This window comes from Pteropus vampyrus, unplaced genomic scaffold (assembly GCF_000151845.1).
Source record: "Pteropus vampyrus isolate Shadow unplaced genomic scaffold, Pvam_2.0 Scaffold477, whole genome shotgun sequence".
NCBI lineage: Eukaryota > Metazoa > Chordata > Mammalia > Chiroptera > Pteropodidae > Pteropus > Pteropus vampyrus.
In genome coordinates, this window is record NW_011889258.1 from 1,299,502 (window position 1) to 1,319,534 (window position 20,033).

Here is a 20,033-nt window from a genome sequence, read left to right on the forward strand (position 1 = left end):
GTAAATGATAAATAAATAGTTATTTAATGTGATAAGTTACTACTTCAATGAGTGTTACCTTTTTGAGCCTCTTTCACACTACCTTCACACCCAGCCTCATAAGAATTGGGGTGGCTCAGATATGGTTCTATTTGGAGATTTATAGCAATAGGAAGGTTTTTCCATAGGTCCAGGCCTTCCTGGTCAGTTAAAAGGAAGATAATTTCAAGACTGTTATAAGTGAGATGGTGTCATTATTCTCAGCCCGGCTAAGTAATGCCTGTTCTCTATGAGGCTTACAAGAGATGCAACGCTAATGGGAATAATGAATTTGGCCTTGGATTCAATTCTCTTTTTTTCATAAACAGGCAATTCCACCTGGAGAATCTCAAAAAAGCATACTGAGTTGACAAATCTCTATAGCTTTTAGTAATTGGGAATCTTTCTTTTCTTCCCATTACCTGTAAAAACATCCTCCATTGCACCTTTCATTTTTCTCCAGGTTTATTGAGAAACAATTGACATACATCATAGTATAAGTTTAAGGCATACAGCATGATGGTTTGACTTACATATATTGTGAAATGATTATACCATTTGGTTCACTTATCATTCATCATATCAGAGATACAATTAAAAAAAAGGAAAAAAAAAAGAAAAAAAGACAGACAATTCCTGTAATGAGAACTCTTAGGATTTGCTCTCAACAACTTTCCTGTATATCATATAGCAGTGTTAGTTAGCTATAGCCATCATGTTGTACATTACATTCCTAGCACTTATTTATCCCATAACAGGAGGCTTGTACCATTTGACCACCTTCCTCCAATTCCCCCTTCCTCTGACCCTCTGCCTCTGGTAACCACAAGTCTAATCTCTTTTTCTATGATTTTTCAATTCCACATATAAGTGATATTATACAATATTTGTTTTTCTCTCACTTATTTCACTTAACATAATGCCTTCAAGGTCCATCAATGTTGTCACAGATGGTAGGATTTCATTGTTTTATTTTTATGGCTGACTAACATTCAATTTATATATATGTTTAACACACATGCGTGCACGCGCACGCGCGCGCGCACACACACACACACACACACACACACACACACACACTTTTATTCATTCATCCATCGATGGACACTTAGGATGTTTCCATGCCTTGGCTATTATTAAAAAATGGTGCTATGAGCATGGGATGCAGATACATTTTGAATTAGTGTTTTTTGTTTCTTATGGATATAGTCCCAGAAGTGGAATTGCTAAATTATATGCTATTTCTATTTTTAACTTTTTGAGGACCCTCCATACTGTTTTCCATACTGGCTGCACTATTTCACAACCTCATCAACAGTGCACAAGGGTTCCCTTTTCTTCACATCCAAACCAGCATTTTTCTCTTTTTGATGATGGCCATTCTAACAGGCATGAGGTGATACCTCATTATGGTTTTAAGTTGCATTTCCTTAATGACTAACGATGTTGAGCATCTTTTCATGTACCTGTTGGCCTATCATATAGCTTCTTTGGAAAAATGTCTGTTGACGTCCTTTGCCCATTTTTAATTGGGTTGCTGTTTTCTTTTTCTTTTTTTGCTATTGAATTGTATGAGTTCTTTATATATTTTTGGATATTAACCCCCTATTAGACATATGATTTGCAATTTTTTCCCATTCTGTAGGTTTTCTTTTCACTTGTTGATGATGGCTTCTATTGCTGTGCAGAGGCTTTTTAGGTTGATGCAGTCCTGGTTATTTTCAATTTTATTGCTCGTGACTTAGGCGTCTAAATCTAAACACCATTACCAAGACCCATATCAAAGAGCTTTATTCCTGTTGTCTTCCATGAGTTTCATAGTTTCAAGTCTTATATTTAAGTCTTTAATCCATTTTTAGTTAATTTTTGTGACTGGTGTAAAATATGGGTCCAATTTAATTCTTTTACATGTGACTATACAATTTATCCCAGCACCATTTATGGAAAAGACTGTCTTTTCTCCATTGAATATTCATGGCTCTTGTGTCAAATATTAGTTAGCTGTGTAAGCTTGGGTTTATTTCTGGGGTCTCGATACTGTTCCATTGGTCTATTTGTTTTTATGTCAGTACCATACTGTTTTGACGAATATAGCCTTACAGCATAGATTGGAATCAGGAGCTGTGGTGCCTCCTGCTGTGTTCTTTCTCAGGATTTCTTTGGCCATTTGAGATCTTTTGAGACTCCATATAAATTGTAGGATTGGTCTTTCTCAACTTCTTAAAGAAATGCCATTGGAACCTTGATAAGGATTGCACTGAATCTATAGCTGGCTTTTGATAGTATTGACATTTTGTTCTAAATTATTATTATTTTTTATTATTTGGTGACATTGGATAATGAAATCCAGTGACTTTCAGGTGTACAATTTAACTGTAATGCATATATATATTGCATTGTTTTCACCGCCCATAGTTAGATTTCTGTCATCACATATTTGACCCCTTTTACCCCATCTACCTCCATCTTCCCCCTCCCCCCACCCTCTGGTAACCACTAGTCATTGTCAACATCCATGAGTCTCTGTTTGTCCTGTTCGTTTGTTGCTTTTAGGTTTATATCCCACATATAAGTGATATCATGTGGTTTTAAACTTTTCTGTCTGGCTTATTTTGCTTAGCATGATTATCTCAAGGACCACCCATGTGGTTGCAAATGGTAGTATTTCATCTCTTCTTATGGATGAGTAATATTCCATTGTATATATGTACCACAGCTTGTTTTTCCAATCATCTATCGTAGGACACTTCAGTTGCTTCCATGTCCTGGCCACTGTGAATAAGGCTGCTATGAACATTGGTGTGCAAATATCTTTTTGGATATGAGTTTTCAAGACTTTAGGGTAAATATCCAGTAGAGGGATTGCTGGATCATACGGTAGATCAAGTCTTAGTTTTTTGAGGAAACTTCATACCGTTTTCCATAGTGGCTGTACCAATTTGCGGTCCCACCAGCAATGTATGAGGGTTCCTTTTTCTCTGCATCCTCTCCAACATTTGTTATTACTTGTCCTGTTGATAACAGCTATTCTAACAGGTGTGAGATGGTATCTCATTGTGATTTCGATTTATATTTCCTAATACTAGCGATGATGAGCATCTTTTCATATGTTTGTTGGCCATTTGTATGTCTTCCTGGAAGAAGTATCTGTTCAGGTCCTCTGCCCATTTTTGAATTGTATTGTTTTTTTTTGTTGTTGTTGTTATTGAGTTCTATGAGTTCTTTGTATATTTTGGATATTAGGCCCTTACCAGAGGCATTGCTTGCAAATATATTTCCCATTGAGATGGTTGTCTCTTTACCTTGTTGATGATTTCTTTTGCTGTGCAGAAGCCTTTTAGTTTGATGTAGTCCCATTCATTTATTTTTGCTTTTACTTCCCTTGCCTTTGAGGTCAAATTCATAAAATCCTCTTTAAGTCTAAGGTCCTTGAGTTTAATTCCTATGTTTTCTTCTATGCATTTTATTGTTTCAGGTCTTATATTTAGGTCCTTAATCCATTTTGAGTTAATTTTGGTGTGTGGTTATAGACAATAGTCTAGTTTCAATCTATTGCAGGTGGCTTTCCAGTTTTCCCAGCACCATTTATTGAAGAGGCTTTCCTTTGCCACTGTATGTTTTTGACTTCGTTGTTGAAAATTATTTGCCCATATAAACATGGGTTTATTTTGGAATCTGGATTCTGTTCCACTGGTCTGTGTGTCTCTTTTGCTGCCAATACCATGTCGATTTGATTACTGTCGCTTTGTATTATAATTTGAAGTCAGGCAGACTTCAGGCCTCCAGCCTCATTCTTTTTTCTCAGGATGGCTTTGGCAATTCGGGGTCTTTTGCACTTCTATACAAATCTGATGCTTTTTTTGTTCTATTTCTTTAAAAAATGCCGATGGGATTGCATTTAATCTGTATAATGCTTTAGGTAATATGGTCATTTTAACTATGTTGATTCTTCCAATCCAAGAACACGTAATATCTTTTCATTTCTTTGTATCTTCTTCGATTACTTTTAATAGGTTCTTATACTTTTCATCATATAGGTTCTTCACGTTTTGTTATATTTACTCCTAGGTATTTTATTCTTTTTGCTACAATTGCAATACAAATTATTTTTCCACTTATTTGTTTGACAATTCATTATTAGAGTATAGGAATGTTTTTACCTAGTCCACCTTCCTCCTTATCTGGATCCCTGCTTTATAGTCTTAATAATGCTTTTTTTTCTTATATTCAATCATAATCACTACACAGTCTTAGTCCCTGTCAGTGTGACAGTTTCGGTAGTGTTTGCTCAGATTCCCCTGGGGCTCCAAGGTGTTCGGTCTTGGAGGTATGGCAGGGAGGTGCCCTTTAGGTTGGAGGATGGCGGCTGTTGCTCAGCCTCTCCTTTTACAACCATGACTGGTAATAATTAACTGCTTCTCTGCTGTGCCCACTTCTCTGCTTTCTGCTCTGATGCCAGGGCACTGCAGGCAGCTGCATGGAGCTCACAGCTTTCCCAGGCAGGGCTGTTCAGGGAACCCTTCACCTCTTCTCCCCTCCTCCTGCAGGGAGCTCTGGCTGTGAGAGGCAGCTTGTTTCTCCTAGTCCACTGCCCAACTCCCAGGGTTCTGACCTGTGGTAGCTCTTATGTGCAGATCCCACACTCAGATGTGTTGGTGTGCAATTTGGGTGTTTTTTGTTGAGTTTTAGATGTCCAGCTTATTGTTATTTCAAGGGGAGAGATCTGGGGACATCTCTCCATCATATTTCTGATGTCACTTCTGTTTTTCAAAATTTTTAATATTTTTTCTCCCAATGATTTTATGTCATTTTCATAAAACAAAAGGTAAACATGTGAAGTTCTGGCATGATCAAGTTTAAGTAAGATTTCCAAGAAATGGAGCTCATTGTATGACCCTTTATTTGGAACACGGGATCCAACTTTGGTTTAATGACCAAAAGACATTTAATGAAGACTTTTCCCCTTTTCATTAGTAAATTGAGAATGAACATAAAACAGAAAAACAAGTAATTTATTTTATTAGGCATACATTTTCCTTTAACATTTTATTTGAACTTTTCTAACTGAAGGCTGGAAGGCCTTTAACTATCTGGCAGACAAAACATGAGTTAGTGGTTAATATATAAGCTACTTATTAAGTACCACAGGCACATTAATCATTTAATTGTAGCAAGGAACATTCAAGAACTTTGCACTTGCTACTACAGTCTATTTCAAAAATATCAGTTGGCTGGATATATTATTTTTACAATTTCGGTCTAATGATTTTTACTAATATACCTTTTTTCTTGGAATCATTTTTCAGTGTGGAAAATGTAAAGCTTGAGTATGAATACAGCTTACCTTTTAACAAATTAATTCCATTTTGATAACTTGGACTGAGGAAAAAAGAACCAATCTGTGCCTAGAAACACTCTGCTAACATCTGTTTTCTGGGGGATGAACTACCCCTAGTCAAGAATTTTAGTAACTTTCACCATGTGTCTCAGCAAGGAAATCACAAAATTATAGACTGGGGATAAAATGTGGATGAGGTATAATAAAACAAGTCTTGTAATTCCAGTTAGAATCCAGGTGTGATACAGTGCCTTGAGCACTGGATTTGAAGACACATTTGTAATAAAATCCTAGCTCTACTTTATAGTAGCTGTACAAATTTTGGCAATTTACTTAGATAACCAGCCCATTTCCTATTCTCTAAAAACTGGGATAACAACAATCCACCTGCTCACAGGATTTTGTTGAGGATTAAATAAACCACAATATATCAAAGTACCCAGAACCATTCCTAACACGTAGCAGATGCTAAACAAGTGTGGTGAATCTAAATTTCTTTGATCTCCTTTTCTGTAAAATGGGTGGTGGGGTGAACTAGATATTCTCTAGGTCTCCTGAGACAAAAGATTCTAGGACTCATTACATCTTAATACAACATTTGGAATTCTTTTGGGGGAATGAACTGTACTACAGCAACTCACTTTAATTTGCACAACTAATACACAACAGGTCCTTGAATAATGTTTTGTTCAACATCATTTCAGCATAATTTTGATGAGATGCCATAGAAATGTAACTCATTTTTATATCAACTAGCCTATGGTAAAATGGTTTTATTATATGTCATTTCACTTAAAGTGGCAGAACCTATTGATACCTTTAAATGAGCACCTACTGTAATGTGAAAGATTTGTAGAAAGGAACTCTAAGGCCAGTATGGGCTAAGAGAAATATCCAAGTTAGAAGTCAGTATAGGAGCTAGGCCAGAAACCCATATCAATCACTGTAGATTGGATCCAGGGCTTTCCCCCACTACAGTCTACACAAGAGCCAATTTAAGACTTTATCTTGGAGCTGTTATCTATTAACCTCAGAAAATCGATAGAAAATTAGGCTGTTTGACTTTGGCATTCTATCAATTATTTTATTTTATTTTATTTATAGATAACTAGTACCCTTAGATTCTCTTCACATAGTCTGTCTAGAGGTTCAGTTCCCATAACTTTCTAAACTATAATGCAAACTTACCTCTTATCAGAATTTATCTGTTCTATCTCCTGTGCCTGTTTCCTCTCTGTAGCAATGATTGGAAATAAATTAACCAGATAAAATAACCCAGCCCATAATGTTTACTTAAGATGGTTCACCAGAAGACAGAAGATTTTAGACATTGAAGCATAGGAGTAAGGGTATAATTTTTCTCAGAAATACTTCTTAACAACTCTTTGAGTATTTGACCTTATATATTCTATCAAGTGATATAGTCACATACTTAGAAAAATATTAGATTCAGGAGAAAATTAGATTGATAAGTAACTAAAATTGAAAGTAAATGAAAAGGCACTATGATGTCTACTTTTCAAGATAGTATAGTCTGGCATGTGTTACTTTTCAATTATCAAATCACTTATCAAACTAGAAATGTGATTTATACTAACAAGGTACAGGTTGTGGGGCTCTTGGTCTAAGAACAAACTGAAAAAAAAATTACATTTATAAGATAGTAAAAAAAGTAAAACTTGATGTCTATCAAAGAACAATATTTTAAAAGTCAAATCTGAAATGGCTGTTAAACAAAACTATGAGCAGTTATGTTGAGATCAGAATCGTTTATATTTCTAGATTTAAGTAAGCCGTACTCACAATTTAAATATTTTTATTGAATTCAAAGGAACAAAAGCTACAATTTCCACCAATGGAAAAGAAAAAAATTATTTCATAGATATTTTAGTGTGTAATAATCTTTTCTATGGCTCCCCAAGATGTTCCAATATAAACAAATTTACCCTTTAAGTAGAAAGGACAAAGCATCAAGTATAAACAAAATGGAAGATTACCATATTTATTTATACCATACAGTCAAGTACCAAAAAAGTTAAATAGGTTTAACCTAAACTTAGCAAAAGAGTAATTTCTCATTTCATTAACCAGTGAAAATAATCATTTATACATGCTCTCATTTCCAGTAGGAAACACATATGAATGGGGAATATTTAGCAAAAAAAAAGTCTCCATAATTGCACTTTGAATGCCTTAGCAACAGAAAAATTTGTAAACAGATCTTCTCTTCAATAGAACTTAATGAAATACTAAAATTACTTTATGGAGCAATCATGCAGTAAGTAATAAAAAAAAATCACCTTACTTAACCTAGATTAGTAGTATACTTGCTAAAATATAATTTGGTCACTTTCTGCATTTCAGGCTGTTATATCAGAAAATTACAGGCACGTGTTAATTAGTTCATTTTATTTGGGTAAAACAGAGAATATTTCTAGAGAGATGGAAAGTAGTACAGTTGGCCATCAAATGCTTTTCCCCAAGAATCCTGGCCTTGCAGAGTCTAGTCTTCTTTATGACCTTAGGACTTTTCTGTGCCCCCTCCCCCTATATTGTACGCCTAACTTCCACTGGACTGGAAGTTATTCGCATTGCTAGAAAAAACATTTTATTTGAACATTTATTTCTACTTCATTTCTTCCAGTTATTAAAGAGTTTTTGTTTAAGGTACAAGGACGAACACATTTAACCATGGCTTACGGTAGTTGTAATTTGGGTTGGTTCAATTTTGTTTTGTTAATTTTTGTTGGTTGGTTTAAAAACGTAGGCCAAATAGCAAAGCAATCAACATTCCTATGGAAAATGTAAATGATATTAAGTCTGTATAAGTTAAATTTTTAAAATACAGTGTAACAAGGGTAGAGTAAAAATAGGAGAATTATTAAAAATGTGTTTCAGTTTCATTTGAAAGTATAAAAGGTTAAATTTCTCTTAATCTTAACAGTGATATATAGCAAAGAAAAAATTTTTAAATGAGTAAACCTTAATTTCTTTAATGTAGATTTCTTCTAGTTACACAGGAAAATTATTAATGAACAACTATTTTAAATATAAGGAATTTAAATAGTCATTAGATTACTAGGTAAAAATTCCAATAATAATCTAAATTTAAAAGCTGATGAACACAGATTAAAAGTTACCTGCATTTCTGCTTGAACAGCAAAAACAAAACATAAAACAAAAAACAGCATTGTCTACTATATGACACCAAATGAGGTGTTTCTGGCTATGTAAACATGTTAAGTAAACATGTTTTCCCTGCTTTAATTTTTAGGCTTCACATGTGAATGCAGACAGAAATTTAAAACTACTTTACATTAAAAAGAAACTAAAACCTTTATTCTATACTTTATTCTCTATAAAGTACTTTATTTCTGTAGTACTTCGGGCTAGATTTTGATGTAAATTTTGAGGAAGATGTTTCATATACAACGAGTTAAGACATCGACAAAAAAAAATGTTCCTCACACTTTTCAACATAACATACAAAACTGTAAAACCTGTCAATATGGAAACTCTCTGGAATTTCTTAAAGTATCGGAAAGTACAACATGGCAAAAGAAAGCATATATAAATAATGTTTAAGGACTCTGTAATAGAATACATGGTGTTCTTAGTGTAACTGGAGTGCAACTATCTATGTACACACACAAAATATTTCAGAAGCGGGTGAAGTAAACGAAACCACCAGTTCTTTAAATTACACTTGATCACGTAGATGAGCAAGTCTCTGTGATAGTTCATCCTGGAGAAAGCAAATTTTAAAAGTCACAAGGCTGTGACAAATATAAATCACTAATATTTTAAATAAACCCTTGTCTCAAAAATTCACACAAAAATCAAAATTAAGAATTCAGTGTTTTAAACATTTCAGAATAAATGGAGAACTTAATAGAGCAGAAGCTATGAAGGGGAGCAAATTCAATCTCTAAATGAAATGTGCATGCAAACAGAAAATGTCCATGCAAACAGAAAATGTCCATCATTGAGTAGTTAAAGACTAACCACATTTTGCTAATTTATGATGTCATATTACAGTAATAACTCTATAAAAGAAAAAATTATAAATATACTTATTTATATATACATATACATATATATATAATATATTTAATTCATACATCAAATTCATACCAATCAAGATAAAATCCAACTTCTACCTGTTCCATGGAAGCAACACTTATGCCAACAGATCCTGTCTGACCCTGTGGTAGCTCCATATTGAGATCGAGGCTACAATTTAAAAATAATTAGCATAAATGTATATCGATATAGGCATTTTCTTCCTTATGTAATTATAAGCAATAAAATAGCCTTATTGCAAATTTGAATATTCCACCTAGCATTTTTTCTTAATTTAAATAATGAAACTGGTTAAATTTTATAAATGTAAATAGCGCTTAAACATCTTTTGAATGTCCACCTTAGGAAAAATGAATTTACTACTTTTAAAGCATTTATTTGAGCCCTAATGGTGACCCACGTATGTGATAAGGTTACGACAGAAAAACTAGTAAAAGACAGGAAAATGATCTGGTTGTCTGAACAAAAGACCAAAATAAAAGTCATCTGATGTTTTCAATTTACTGGAGATTACTATATGACTCCTACTGTAAAGTAAAATTAATATGCCAAATAAAGATAACAGGCTAGATGAATGCAGCCTCAAGATCCATATCTAACATTCGAGCTAACTTCGAATTCAGTGTGTCTAGCTCCTGAGCTACCCTTAGTTAAGAACAATTACTTATACCCACTTATACAACTGAGGTTTAGAAAAGTATACTTGCCCAAGATCACCCTAGTGATGGATAAGATTTAAACCCAAGTTTGTCTTGCCTCTAAATCCTCTGATTTTTATTTCCATTATAACTACTCCTCTAGAATATAAGGTGGCCTTTCTGCCTGTCTCTAGACCAGTGCATGCCAACTTCAGTTTGAAACACTACAGGGAATACAGTAACTTTAACAGTCAATAGGAGAGTCTACAGACAGATTGTTATTTTAAAAGTAAAGATATGCTATCCTAAAATTTTGAGGGAATTACAAACTCAAACAGAATTCAGATACTTAAACGTCTTTAAGAACAGGCATCGGTATTTCGACATCTGTGATTCTACCTGTTTCTACTGCTCCAGTCACCACCCTTTATTGACATAACTAACCTCTCTAGAGTTTGGCCTCCAACTCCTCCACGGCCCCAGGAACATTTGGCAGTGTCTGGATGCGTTTTTGACTGTCATGACTGGATAGGGGTGCTACTGGTATCTTGTGGGTAGAGGCCAGGGATGCTGCTAAACATCCAACAATGCATAAGACAGCCCCCAAAATTAGCTAGCCCAAAATGTCAGTAGTGTTGAGGCAGAGAAATCCTATGCTAAATCTTATTACAAAGTTGTCTACTGAACTTGATTTCCACCGAGGGTCAGCAAGGTTAAAACGTGGCAATGTTCATATTACAAGACCTCCTTTGCTATATTTTCAAGTCTAATCTTCTTATTTAGTCTTTCATAGTAACAGAAACAAGTCTTTGGCCTCATATTACCAAGATGGGGTCTTCTGACATGCAATGCCTTGGTCTCTTTCATAATACTTAATAAAAATCACCTTTCTTACTATCTTCTCTATTAGTATGTGGGCTATGTCAGGATACTAACAAAGCCAAACAGTACACAACCTAACCACCAGTCCTGTTCTCAAATATTTATTAAAAAATTTATTAATCTGGATTTTATTCACTAATGACACATTAGTGACCTAAACAGCTGATAAATTTAGCTGTTCATTCTAATCAGGACACTGAAATAATATTCATCAACTCTATTTTCCAGGTGTCTTCAAATCTCTTTCCACGAGAAAATAATAAAGTACATGAAAGCTATTTCAATCTATTACTCTACCTTTGATAAAAAAAAGTATAAAATTTTAGTATCACCCAGTTTTAATGTTTATCTTTGAAAAAACCTGTATTTTTATTCTTTACCTACAATGGTCTCTTAAACTAAATAATATACTAGTGAATACTGATATAACATGACTTCCGTAGCACAAATATTATCATGGTCAAGTTATCCCCCTCAAATGTGAGGGCCTGAAATAAACAGCCCATTAACAGATACCCTGTTTCTAATAGTAGTACCTTGAAGGGTGCCATCTACTTACTTTTTTAAAAAATATGTTACCAGCTGCAACGATGCAACGCTGCCTTCTTTTAAACCCCTTGGACATTTTGCATATATCACTCAGTTTGCAGGACTCGAATTGGGCTTAAGACTTAATGACCTGATCATGTAGAATTCTTTCGGATGATCCTTTTTATAAAAAAGAATCTGAACATTTGATATATATTGAACATGGAAGGTATTGAGAAATGTTTAAACACTCCTGCCTCTCTCGATTACCTTCCTCCATTTCTTATCACACACTAAATGAATGTTATCTCCAGAGATTTTTAAGTAAATTCTAGAATGATCTGAACCAAGTCACATTTTTATAAGCATGGTAAAGAGCTGGATGACTATTTCAAAGTCCCTTCCAACGCTAAATTCCAGGGTGAAAAACCTAACTTTGACCACTGGTGGTAAAGACAAATATTTTTATCCACATTACATAATTTTAGGACCTCCAGATATTAAATCAAGATTATCTAAAACACCTGAGTAACTTCTTACCCAGCCTCATCGGCCATTTCTTGAAGCAGCATATCCACTTGGCTCTAGAATAAGAATATGAAAATTTGTATTTTAACGATAATTTCTTTTTGGGTGGTTTCTCTTTCTGATTTTGCTTTAAAAAAGGGAACAGAAAACTTAAAATATTTGACTTTGGGTGGCAAATACACAATGCAATATACAGATAAAGTATTATTGAATTGTACACTTGAAACCTATATAATTTTATTAACCAATGTTACCTCGATAAATTTAATTTAAAAAAGAAATATGATGTAAAAAAATATACTGTTTACCACTAGAGAGAGTTGAATTATTTCAGAAGAGATTTCTGAATAATGTTAAATGATAAAGCCTTTTTAAACTTTAAATTATGGAATTATGTGAAAAATATTAGCAGCAATATTCACATATAATTTGAACCTGGGTAATACAGCTCTCCAACCAATATATAAAGCTCTTTTCTAACCCACTTTACTTGTATTTAAAGTGTAATAAATTTAAATTTTAGATTAATAGTTGTTCTTTCTGCTAGTTGATACAAATTTGATATTAAGGATTACTCTAAAAATATCTAGAGATAAATAAAATATAAGTATATTGAGATATTTACTACAGTACAGGAGTTCTCAGGAAATAGAGTCTGAATAACTTAAAAAACTCATTTTTAACTTAGTGGTTAAAAATAGTTTGGACATACAAGTGGGAGTTCTAAGATGTAGTCCCAGCTCTACCATGAACAAGGTTTATGGTTTTAAGTAACTCACTAACCTTGATGTTGGGCTTTAGTTTCTCTTGTGCTCTTTACTTCATTTTAAAAACATTTCCAAAATGCAGAAAAAGTTCAGAAAATAATAGATTGCTTATGTGTATTTACATTTGTGTTGTGTTTATTTTATAGCTAAAATAGCATTATTTGTTTTTAAAACTTACTTAAATAGTATTATACTATGTATACTATTCTGCAACTTGCTTTTCTTATTCAACCTTGTAAGATGTAATGATATTGAGAGCTAGAGATTTAGTTCATTCACATTTGTTCCTGTATAATACTATAGAAATACACTCAATTTTATTTATCCATGAATTTCTAGACATTCAGACATTTTTCCCTAACTTCTCCCAATTATAGACAATGGTTCAATGACCATTCTGTGTATAAGTATCTTTGTACACACATAGGGGTTTCTTTGTGTATAGATTTGGAAGTAGAAGCACTAGATTATAAGTTACATCCATTTTCACATACTCTGATTTATTCAACAAATATTGAGGACATACTTCATACTGGATATTGTTTTAAGTGCTAGGAATGCATCAATGAACAAAAATGATAAAAATCTCTGCCTTCATTAAGCTTACATTCTAGTGTGTGCATGTAAAAAGTAGGGAGGGCAAATCAAATTTTTAAAAAATTATATGGTATATTAGATGGTGATAAGTACTATGGAGAAAACTAAAGCAGGGATATAGGGAATATAGGGAATGATGGGTGTGTTATTGATGTACTTTTAAAGTTGGATGGTCAAGAAGACCTCATTGAGAAAATGACATCTGGACAAAGAACTGAAGGAGGTGGGGAGTAGGCAATGAGGATATCTGCTAGATGGAAAGAAGAACATTCAAGCAAAGGAAACTGCAAGAGGAGTTTTGAAGCAGAAATGTACTTGGTGTGTTTGAGAAAAAATGAGGCCAAGTGTCAGAATGGAGTGCTGAACAGTAATAGGAGGTAAGGACAGAGAAGCAGAGAGAGGCAGATTCCATAGGGCATTACAAGGCCTTTGGAAAGAATCTGGCTTTTATTTTGAGGAAGATGTGGAGCCACTGGAGGGTTCTGAGCAGAAGAGTGACATGATCTGACTTGTATAACAGGATCACTCTGGCTGCTATGTTAAGAACAGATTGTAGATATTACCAAATTGGTTTTCCAAGTATATATGCCAATTTAAATTTTAACTACTCATTAGCAGGGTATAAGAATGTGGGCTACTAAGTGTGTTCAACCAGACCTCTCTCCAGATGTTTTAAGTTTCAACAGTTTTTATGAAGAATGTTTTGTATATATTTGAATGCCTCCAGCACATAGCACAATACCTGAAAAAGGAGAAGGCATATACCAAATGTCGAGTGAATGACTCTCAAGATTTTTCAGAGATAAAAGGCATTTAGACATCAGATTCAACTCCTACATTTTGCAGCTAAGGACAATGAGGCCCAGGGCAGTAAATATCTTAAGGTCCCAAAGATAATTAGTGGTAGAGTAGGGATTAGAAATCCAAGTGTCCTAACTTTAGTCATTTTTCCAATTCACTCGTGTTTCCTGAACTTGACTGATAAAATCACCTGAGGAATCACTTAAAGTGCGTGAATAAGAATCAGAAACTCTAGAATACTGCTTCTCAAACTCAATGCATAAAAATCACCTGGGAATCTTATTAAAATAAGTCTGATTCTGTTTGTCTGTGGATGGGGGTCTAAATTTCTGCATTCCTAATGAACTTCCAGATGATACAGATGTACTTAATTCTTAAGCCACATTTTGGGGATCAAGGCTCTGGAGAAGGTAGAAAGGTAATTGCTAAATATATGCTCACTATAAGACATAAATGTAAATTCTTTCTTATTAACTATAAAACGTGAATATAAGCTTGTTCTCTTATTTATCTATTTGTGAAAAGAGTTATCTGCAGTAAAATACTGATGAATGGTTGTTGATTTCTTCCCAACACATTTTGTAAATTATATTTTTTCCATATTAGCATCCAAAGTAGTGGTAACAAGGTCTTTGCTCATTTGATTAACCATGTGATAGGTACTGGGATCAAAGAGAAGAGTGATAAAGAAATTTTCTATCTGAAGATTTAAATTTCACAAAACTGTTTTTGGCTCATGTCAAATGCAAACTAGTTTCATATTTTAATTTTCTCTGTAGCACATCTATAAGTTGTAGATTTAGTAAAACATCCTAGTTTTCTGAAAAAATAATTGACCTTGTGATTTACTATTTGCTCACCCATAACTTGTGCATAAATAACACCTAAGGAGTAGGGAGGAAGCAGAAAAATATTTGCAATAAGATGAATTAGCTGAGGCTCAAGATAATACCAAATACCCACTGGCCTCACTGAGCCTCTAGTGCAATGCCTTCATCAATAAGGACCATCAACAGCAAGGTAGAATCAAGTTCCAAACACTCTTAAGACATGTGACCTAGTATAATTCTTAGCGCTTCAAAACAAGATAGGGAATGTCATCTCCAATACGTTCTCAGGAATCCAGGGGAAGAGCATAACTTCTTACTTGCATTCTGGGGACATGCCATGATTACTTCACATTCTAGAAATGATTCACAAAACCATTATATTTTGAAGTCAGGAATTTTAACAAGTTATTCTAAATAAAGAAACCATTCTTACTTGGGGTGTTGTTAAGGTTGTAGTGCTACTCATTGTGTCTTCCATTTGTTGTGTTTGAACATCCAGTGTTTCAAATTGGTGTTCAAATTTGTCCATCAGGGCAGAAATCTGTAAAAAGAAATAAGGTCATAAGAAAAACTTGCACTGAAAAGATGCCATCCGAAGATCAAATAATTTTTTGTTTTACCTTTTCAAGGTTCATACTCCTCAATGTAGCATCCATAGACTTAACTACACCTGCCATGGACTTGGTTACCTATTGGAAGTATAAAAAAAAGATTGAGTATTCTGTAAGTAATCTCAAAACGTACATAGTCTCTTAAATATATTTCTTACAGAGCAATTTATGAAATGTGTCTATTCTCTCCTCGAGAGTGAAAATACAGTATGTATTTCTTGAATAGGCACTGACCATCTTTTATCTTTGACTCTTCATGGCAAGAAAATTAACAGACCTTAGTTTAAAAGCCACTGCCAAAATCATTTTCCTCACTAAGCATTTTGACTATGTCTCTCTTGTCCATAAAGGCCTTTACCAGAACCTTACAGCACTGTGCAATGAATTTAAATTTCTGACAACTCCTAATACTCTCATTAAACTTAAATCAAGAGTTCCTACTATTTATAAATGTTAAGCCTTACCTTGCCCATCGTTACTGCAGTTTGAACTCTGGCTGCCACAGCATCAACCCTAGCACTCATTCTCAAGAAATTAATTGCTTGGTTCTTCTGGCGAATTGCATTTTCAGCATGTATTCTTGCAACTTCTGTATTGCCTTTCTGAATGGCCTGTTTTAAACAGAGCAAAAGTAAATAGTGATGAAGACAAAAAGCAAAAGTAAATATTGACAAAAAAGGGAGCAAAAGTACAAATATTTTAAAAAGAGGAAATCAACCCCAAATTAATGTTTTAATAATATATAAGAACACAATGCAATACATATATATACACACATACACACACACACAGATGTGTGTGTGTGTATGTGTGTGTGCGCGTGCGCACGCGCGCACCTTACTGTTAAATTGTACAGCTGAAACTTACTGGCTTTTGCTAACCAATGTCGCCATAATAAAAATTGAAAAAAAATTAAAAAAATAATAATATGAGCTTTTACAATTAGTTTTTAAGGAAATAAAATAATTTATAGTTCTTTGATTTTTAAATTATGATTTAAAAATATATGTTCATTAATATTTTAAGAAATTATAAGGTTTAAAACATTTCCCATAATCATATCGCTAAGCCACTACCACTGTTAATGTTTTAGTGTGCAGTATTCCAAGTACATAAACCTATTTATGACAGTATAAATTAACCACAAAAGTAAATGTGTAAAGCATACTGTTTTCTCTCTTACCTAATATTTAAAAAAATCTTTTCAGTTAAATATATAACTACATCATCATTTCTAAAGGCTGTGTAGTAAGAATGTGCCATCAATCAGGGTTTTCCTGTGTGTGTGGAACACTACTGATAGCATTTAAAATTATATTGGATGTTACAGACATAAGTATCTTCATTTTAATTATGCACTTATTTAAATGAATATTTGAAATAGATGTAATTAACAGATCCATGCTTTTCTTGCTGTAATAGCTTTGGCCAAGGTTAAAGTGAAAAGTCAATTTAAAGGAAAATATTAAATAGTTCAGATGGTGCCCCAAAACAGCAAAACCAAGAAGGTACAGAAGTGACTGAAATTTGAGAACATGGATTAAGATCCCTGACTGCTGGGTATTTAGTTTGTTTCCAATTCTTCAATAATATAAACAGCAATGTGATAAATATACTAGGACATGCAACCTCACACACTTCCCAAGATTTTTCTCCTAGTTAACATCGACAGCCACACACAGTTACCACTTTTTTTTCTTGTGATGAGCACTTTTAAGATCTACTCTCTTAGCAACTTTCAAATATACAATATAGTATTAACAATAGTCACCAGGATGTAATATTAACAATATTACATCCCCAGGACTTATTCATTTTATAACCAGAAGTTTGTACCTTTTGACCACCTTCATCCATTTCACTTCCCCACACCTGGACAACCACTAATCTGTTCTTATGTTTTTTGTTTTTTTTTTTAAGATTCCACGTAAGTGAGATCATATGGTATTTGCCTTTCTCTATCTGACTTATTTCACTTAGCATAATGACCTCAAGGACTATCCTCACTATTACAAATGGCAGGATTTCCCTTTTTATATATGCTTTTTTTTAATTTATTTTGCTTTGTATGCTTTTAGTGTAATACATCACAGCCATAAGTACAACTCTATGTTGAATCCTGTGAATCTTCCTAACAAATACACAAACCACGATATACATTAATGTTATGCACTGTTTAGATATAAAACTTTAGAGAAATTATTATGAGCCAAAACGTTAAATATTATCCTTAATGTAGGCTTTATACTTCTCAGTAATAGTGCTGGCTACAAACCAAAGGATAGTTTTCAGACGCAGGTAACAGAATAGTTATACTCTATGTGAGCCATACTTGAACACATAAATAGTAATGAATATAAAAGAGTCATTATTAACTGTGTCATATAATAAATTATTTATTTAAATTGATATTTGTTTTAGAATGCTAAAGCCAGCAATATTTCTTCAATGTAAAAAAAAAAAACCTAAAACAAATATTCTTCCATGATTAACTGTCTTCATCTCATGAATCTTAAAAAAGGTAAAAATATTAAAAATGGCTTACCTTTTTAATCTTGGCCTTTTCAGCCTTTTCTTCTTTATCACATTTCTTGGCATTCCTATTAAGTTCTTTTGCTGCAAACTTCAAGTTAAATAGGTGTTCTGTAAATATATGTTAAGGCTATTCAAATAAGTCATTTCCCAACCTAACTATATGCAAACAAGAAGTTAAATTTATAAAACTTATCAGATAAAATTATGCTATTTAACTATTCCCAAACTATTTGAAGAAACAGAACGATTTTTATCTCTTCCACATTTGTTTTCTATTTTTAAAACTTCATTAAATTAACAGCAAGAAAGATATTTATTAATTATGAAGGAAAAATAGTAACTTTATAGTAGAGAAGCCTGGCGAACACAACTTTACCTAGGATAACATCACCAGTAGTTAAGACATTTCAACATCATTTACCTTCTAAAATGATGAACTGAGAGGGGGATAGCATCATCTCTATGGTGTTGTTGCCAAAAATCATAACCTCAATCTACTCAAGAGAAAACATCAAACAATCCTGAACAGAGAGACACCCTATGATATAACCGGCCAGTGTATTCTTCAAGTGTCAAGTTCATGAAAAGAAAGACGGATGAACTAGTACAAAATGGTGAAAACTAAGGTGACAGGCTGACTAAATGAAATGTGGGATATTGCACTAGAACCTAGAACAGAAAAAGGATATTAGTGGAAAAACTGGTGAAATCCGAGTAAGATTTGTAGTTTAGTTAATAATATTGTGATGTTAATTTCCTTTTCTTGATAATTACACTATGGTTTTGTAAGATGTTAACACTAAATGAAGCTTGGTAAATAGTTCTAGACTTAAAGAAAATTGCAAAAGAAAAGTTATTTTATACCCTTTACCAAGCTTCTAGAGGTTCTTATGCTGAGTGAAATAAGTCAGAGAAAAAGAAATGCCATATTTCACTTATATGCGGAATCTAATGAACAAAAAGAACAAACTAATCAAAAACAGACTCACAAATATAGAGGACAATCTGGTGACAGCCAGAGGGGAGGGGAGTGGGGGGCTGGGAGAAAGCAGTGAAGGGTTATAGAAGTAGTATACTTATACAAATAAGTAGTTGATAGATGGTTACCAGGATGGGGAGCACAGCATAGGGAATGCAGTCAGCATTAATGTAATGGCTAGGTATAAAGCCAGAGGGGAGAAAGAATGATCGGGGGGGATAGTTTCGTAAACTATATAAATGTCTAACCAATGTACTGTATACTTGAACCTAATAATAATTTTTTAAAATTTTTAAAAATGGTCAAAGAAAAATTGTTTTAATTAAAAAATAAAAAATAATAATGAAAAGAAAAGTTCTCTGTTCAGTAAGACTCCAATTTGCAATTCCATAAACTTTTCATTTTCATGACACAACAAAAAAAATATGAAGTATATGCACAGGAATATGACAAAGCAATGTGGATTATTTAAAAACCAACTTGTTTTTTGCTATTATAAATAACTAGTTAGAGAGATTCTATCGGTTTTCTGCCCTTTAGAAAATAGTAAAATCTTTTTTTAACCTTGATTCTGTATTTTTTCAGGACATCTATGAAAAAGACTTTTTTTTAAAGGTACACATACAGCATATAGTTTAAAAAGTTAACTTTTAGAATGATTATATCACTATCAGAAAACAACAGCTGTTTGATAATTTTATTTACCAAAGCTAAATCATAAATTAAGCTATCCTATTCATCTTTCAATGGCAACACGGGTCTAATTTAACACTTTATTTACAGATAATAAGAGGGATGACTTTGCTACCCTGAGTATTTTTCATCAATGACAGATATACCTAGAATTGTTCGGAAAACAAGAATATGCGTATAAATTTCTGGGTAATTTTAATGTAAA

The 20,033-nt window shown here is 33.3% G+C and overlaps 1 protein-coding gene across 2 annotated transcripts in view; it reads right to left on the reverse strand.

Annotated features, from left to right (window-relative positions):
- Positions 1-7,155: 7,155 nt before the first annotated feature.
- LOC105307107 (charged multivesicular body protein 1b-2) overlaps positions 7,156-20,033 on the reverse strand; it is a 35,078-nt gene continuing 22,200 nt past the window's right edge. The window contains exons 2-8 of one of the 2 annotated variants that reach the window (XM_023524580.1): positions 18,167-18,264; positions 16,086-16,232; positions 15,631-15,699; positions 15,444-15,551; positions 12,028-12,071; positions 9,491-9,589; positions 7,156-9,101 (exon numbers count right to left, since the gene is read on the reverse strand). In XM_023524580.1, the coding sequence (XP_023380348.1) occupies positions 8,990-9,101; positions 9,491-9,589; positions 12,028-12,071; positions 15,444-15,551; positions 15,631-15,699; positions 16,086-16,232; positions 18,167-18,264 (677 nt within the window). In that variant the 3' untranslated portion in view covers positions 7,156-8,989. The remainder of the gene's footprint in view (positions 9,102-9,490; positions 9,590-12,027; positions 12,072-15,443; positions 15,552-15,630; positions 15,700-16,085; positions 16,233-18,166; positions 18,265-20,033) is intronic. The other variant, XM_011382471.2, reaches the window with a different exon arrangement.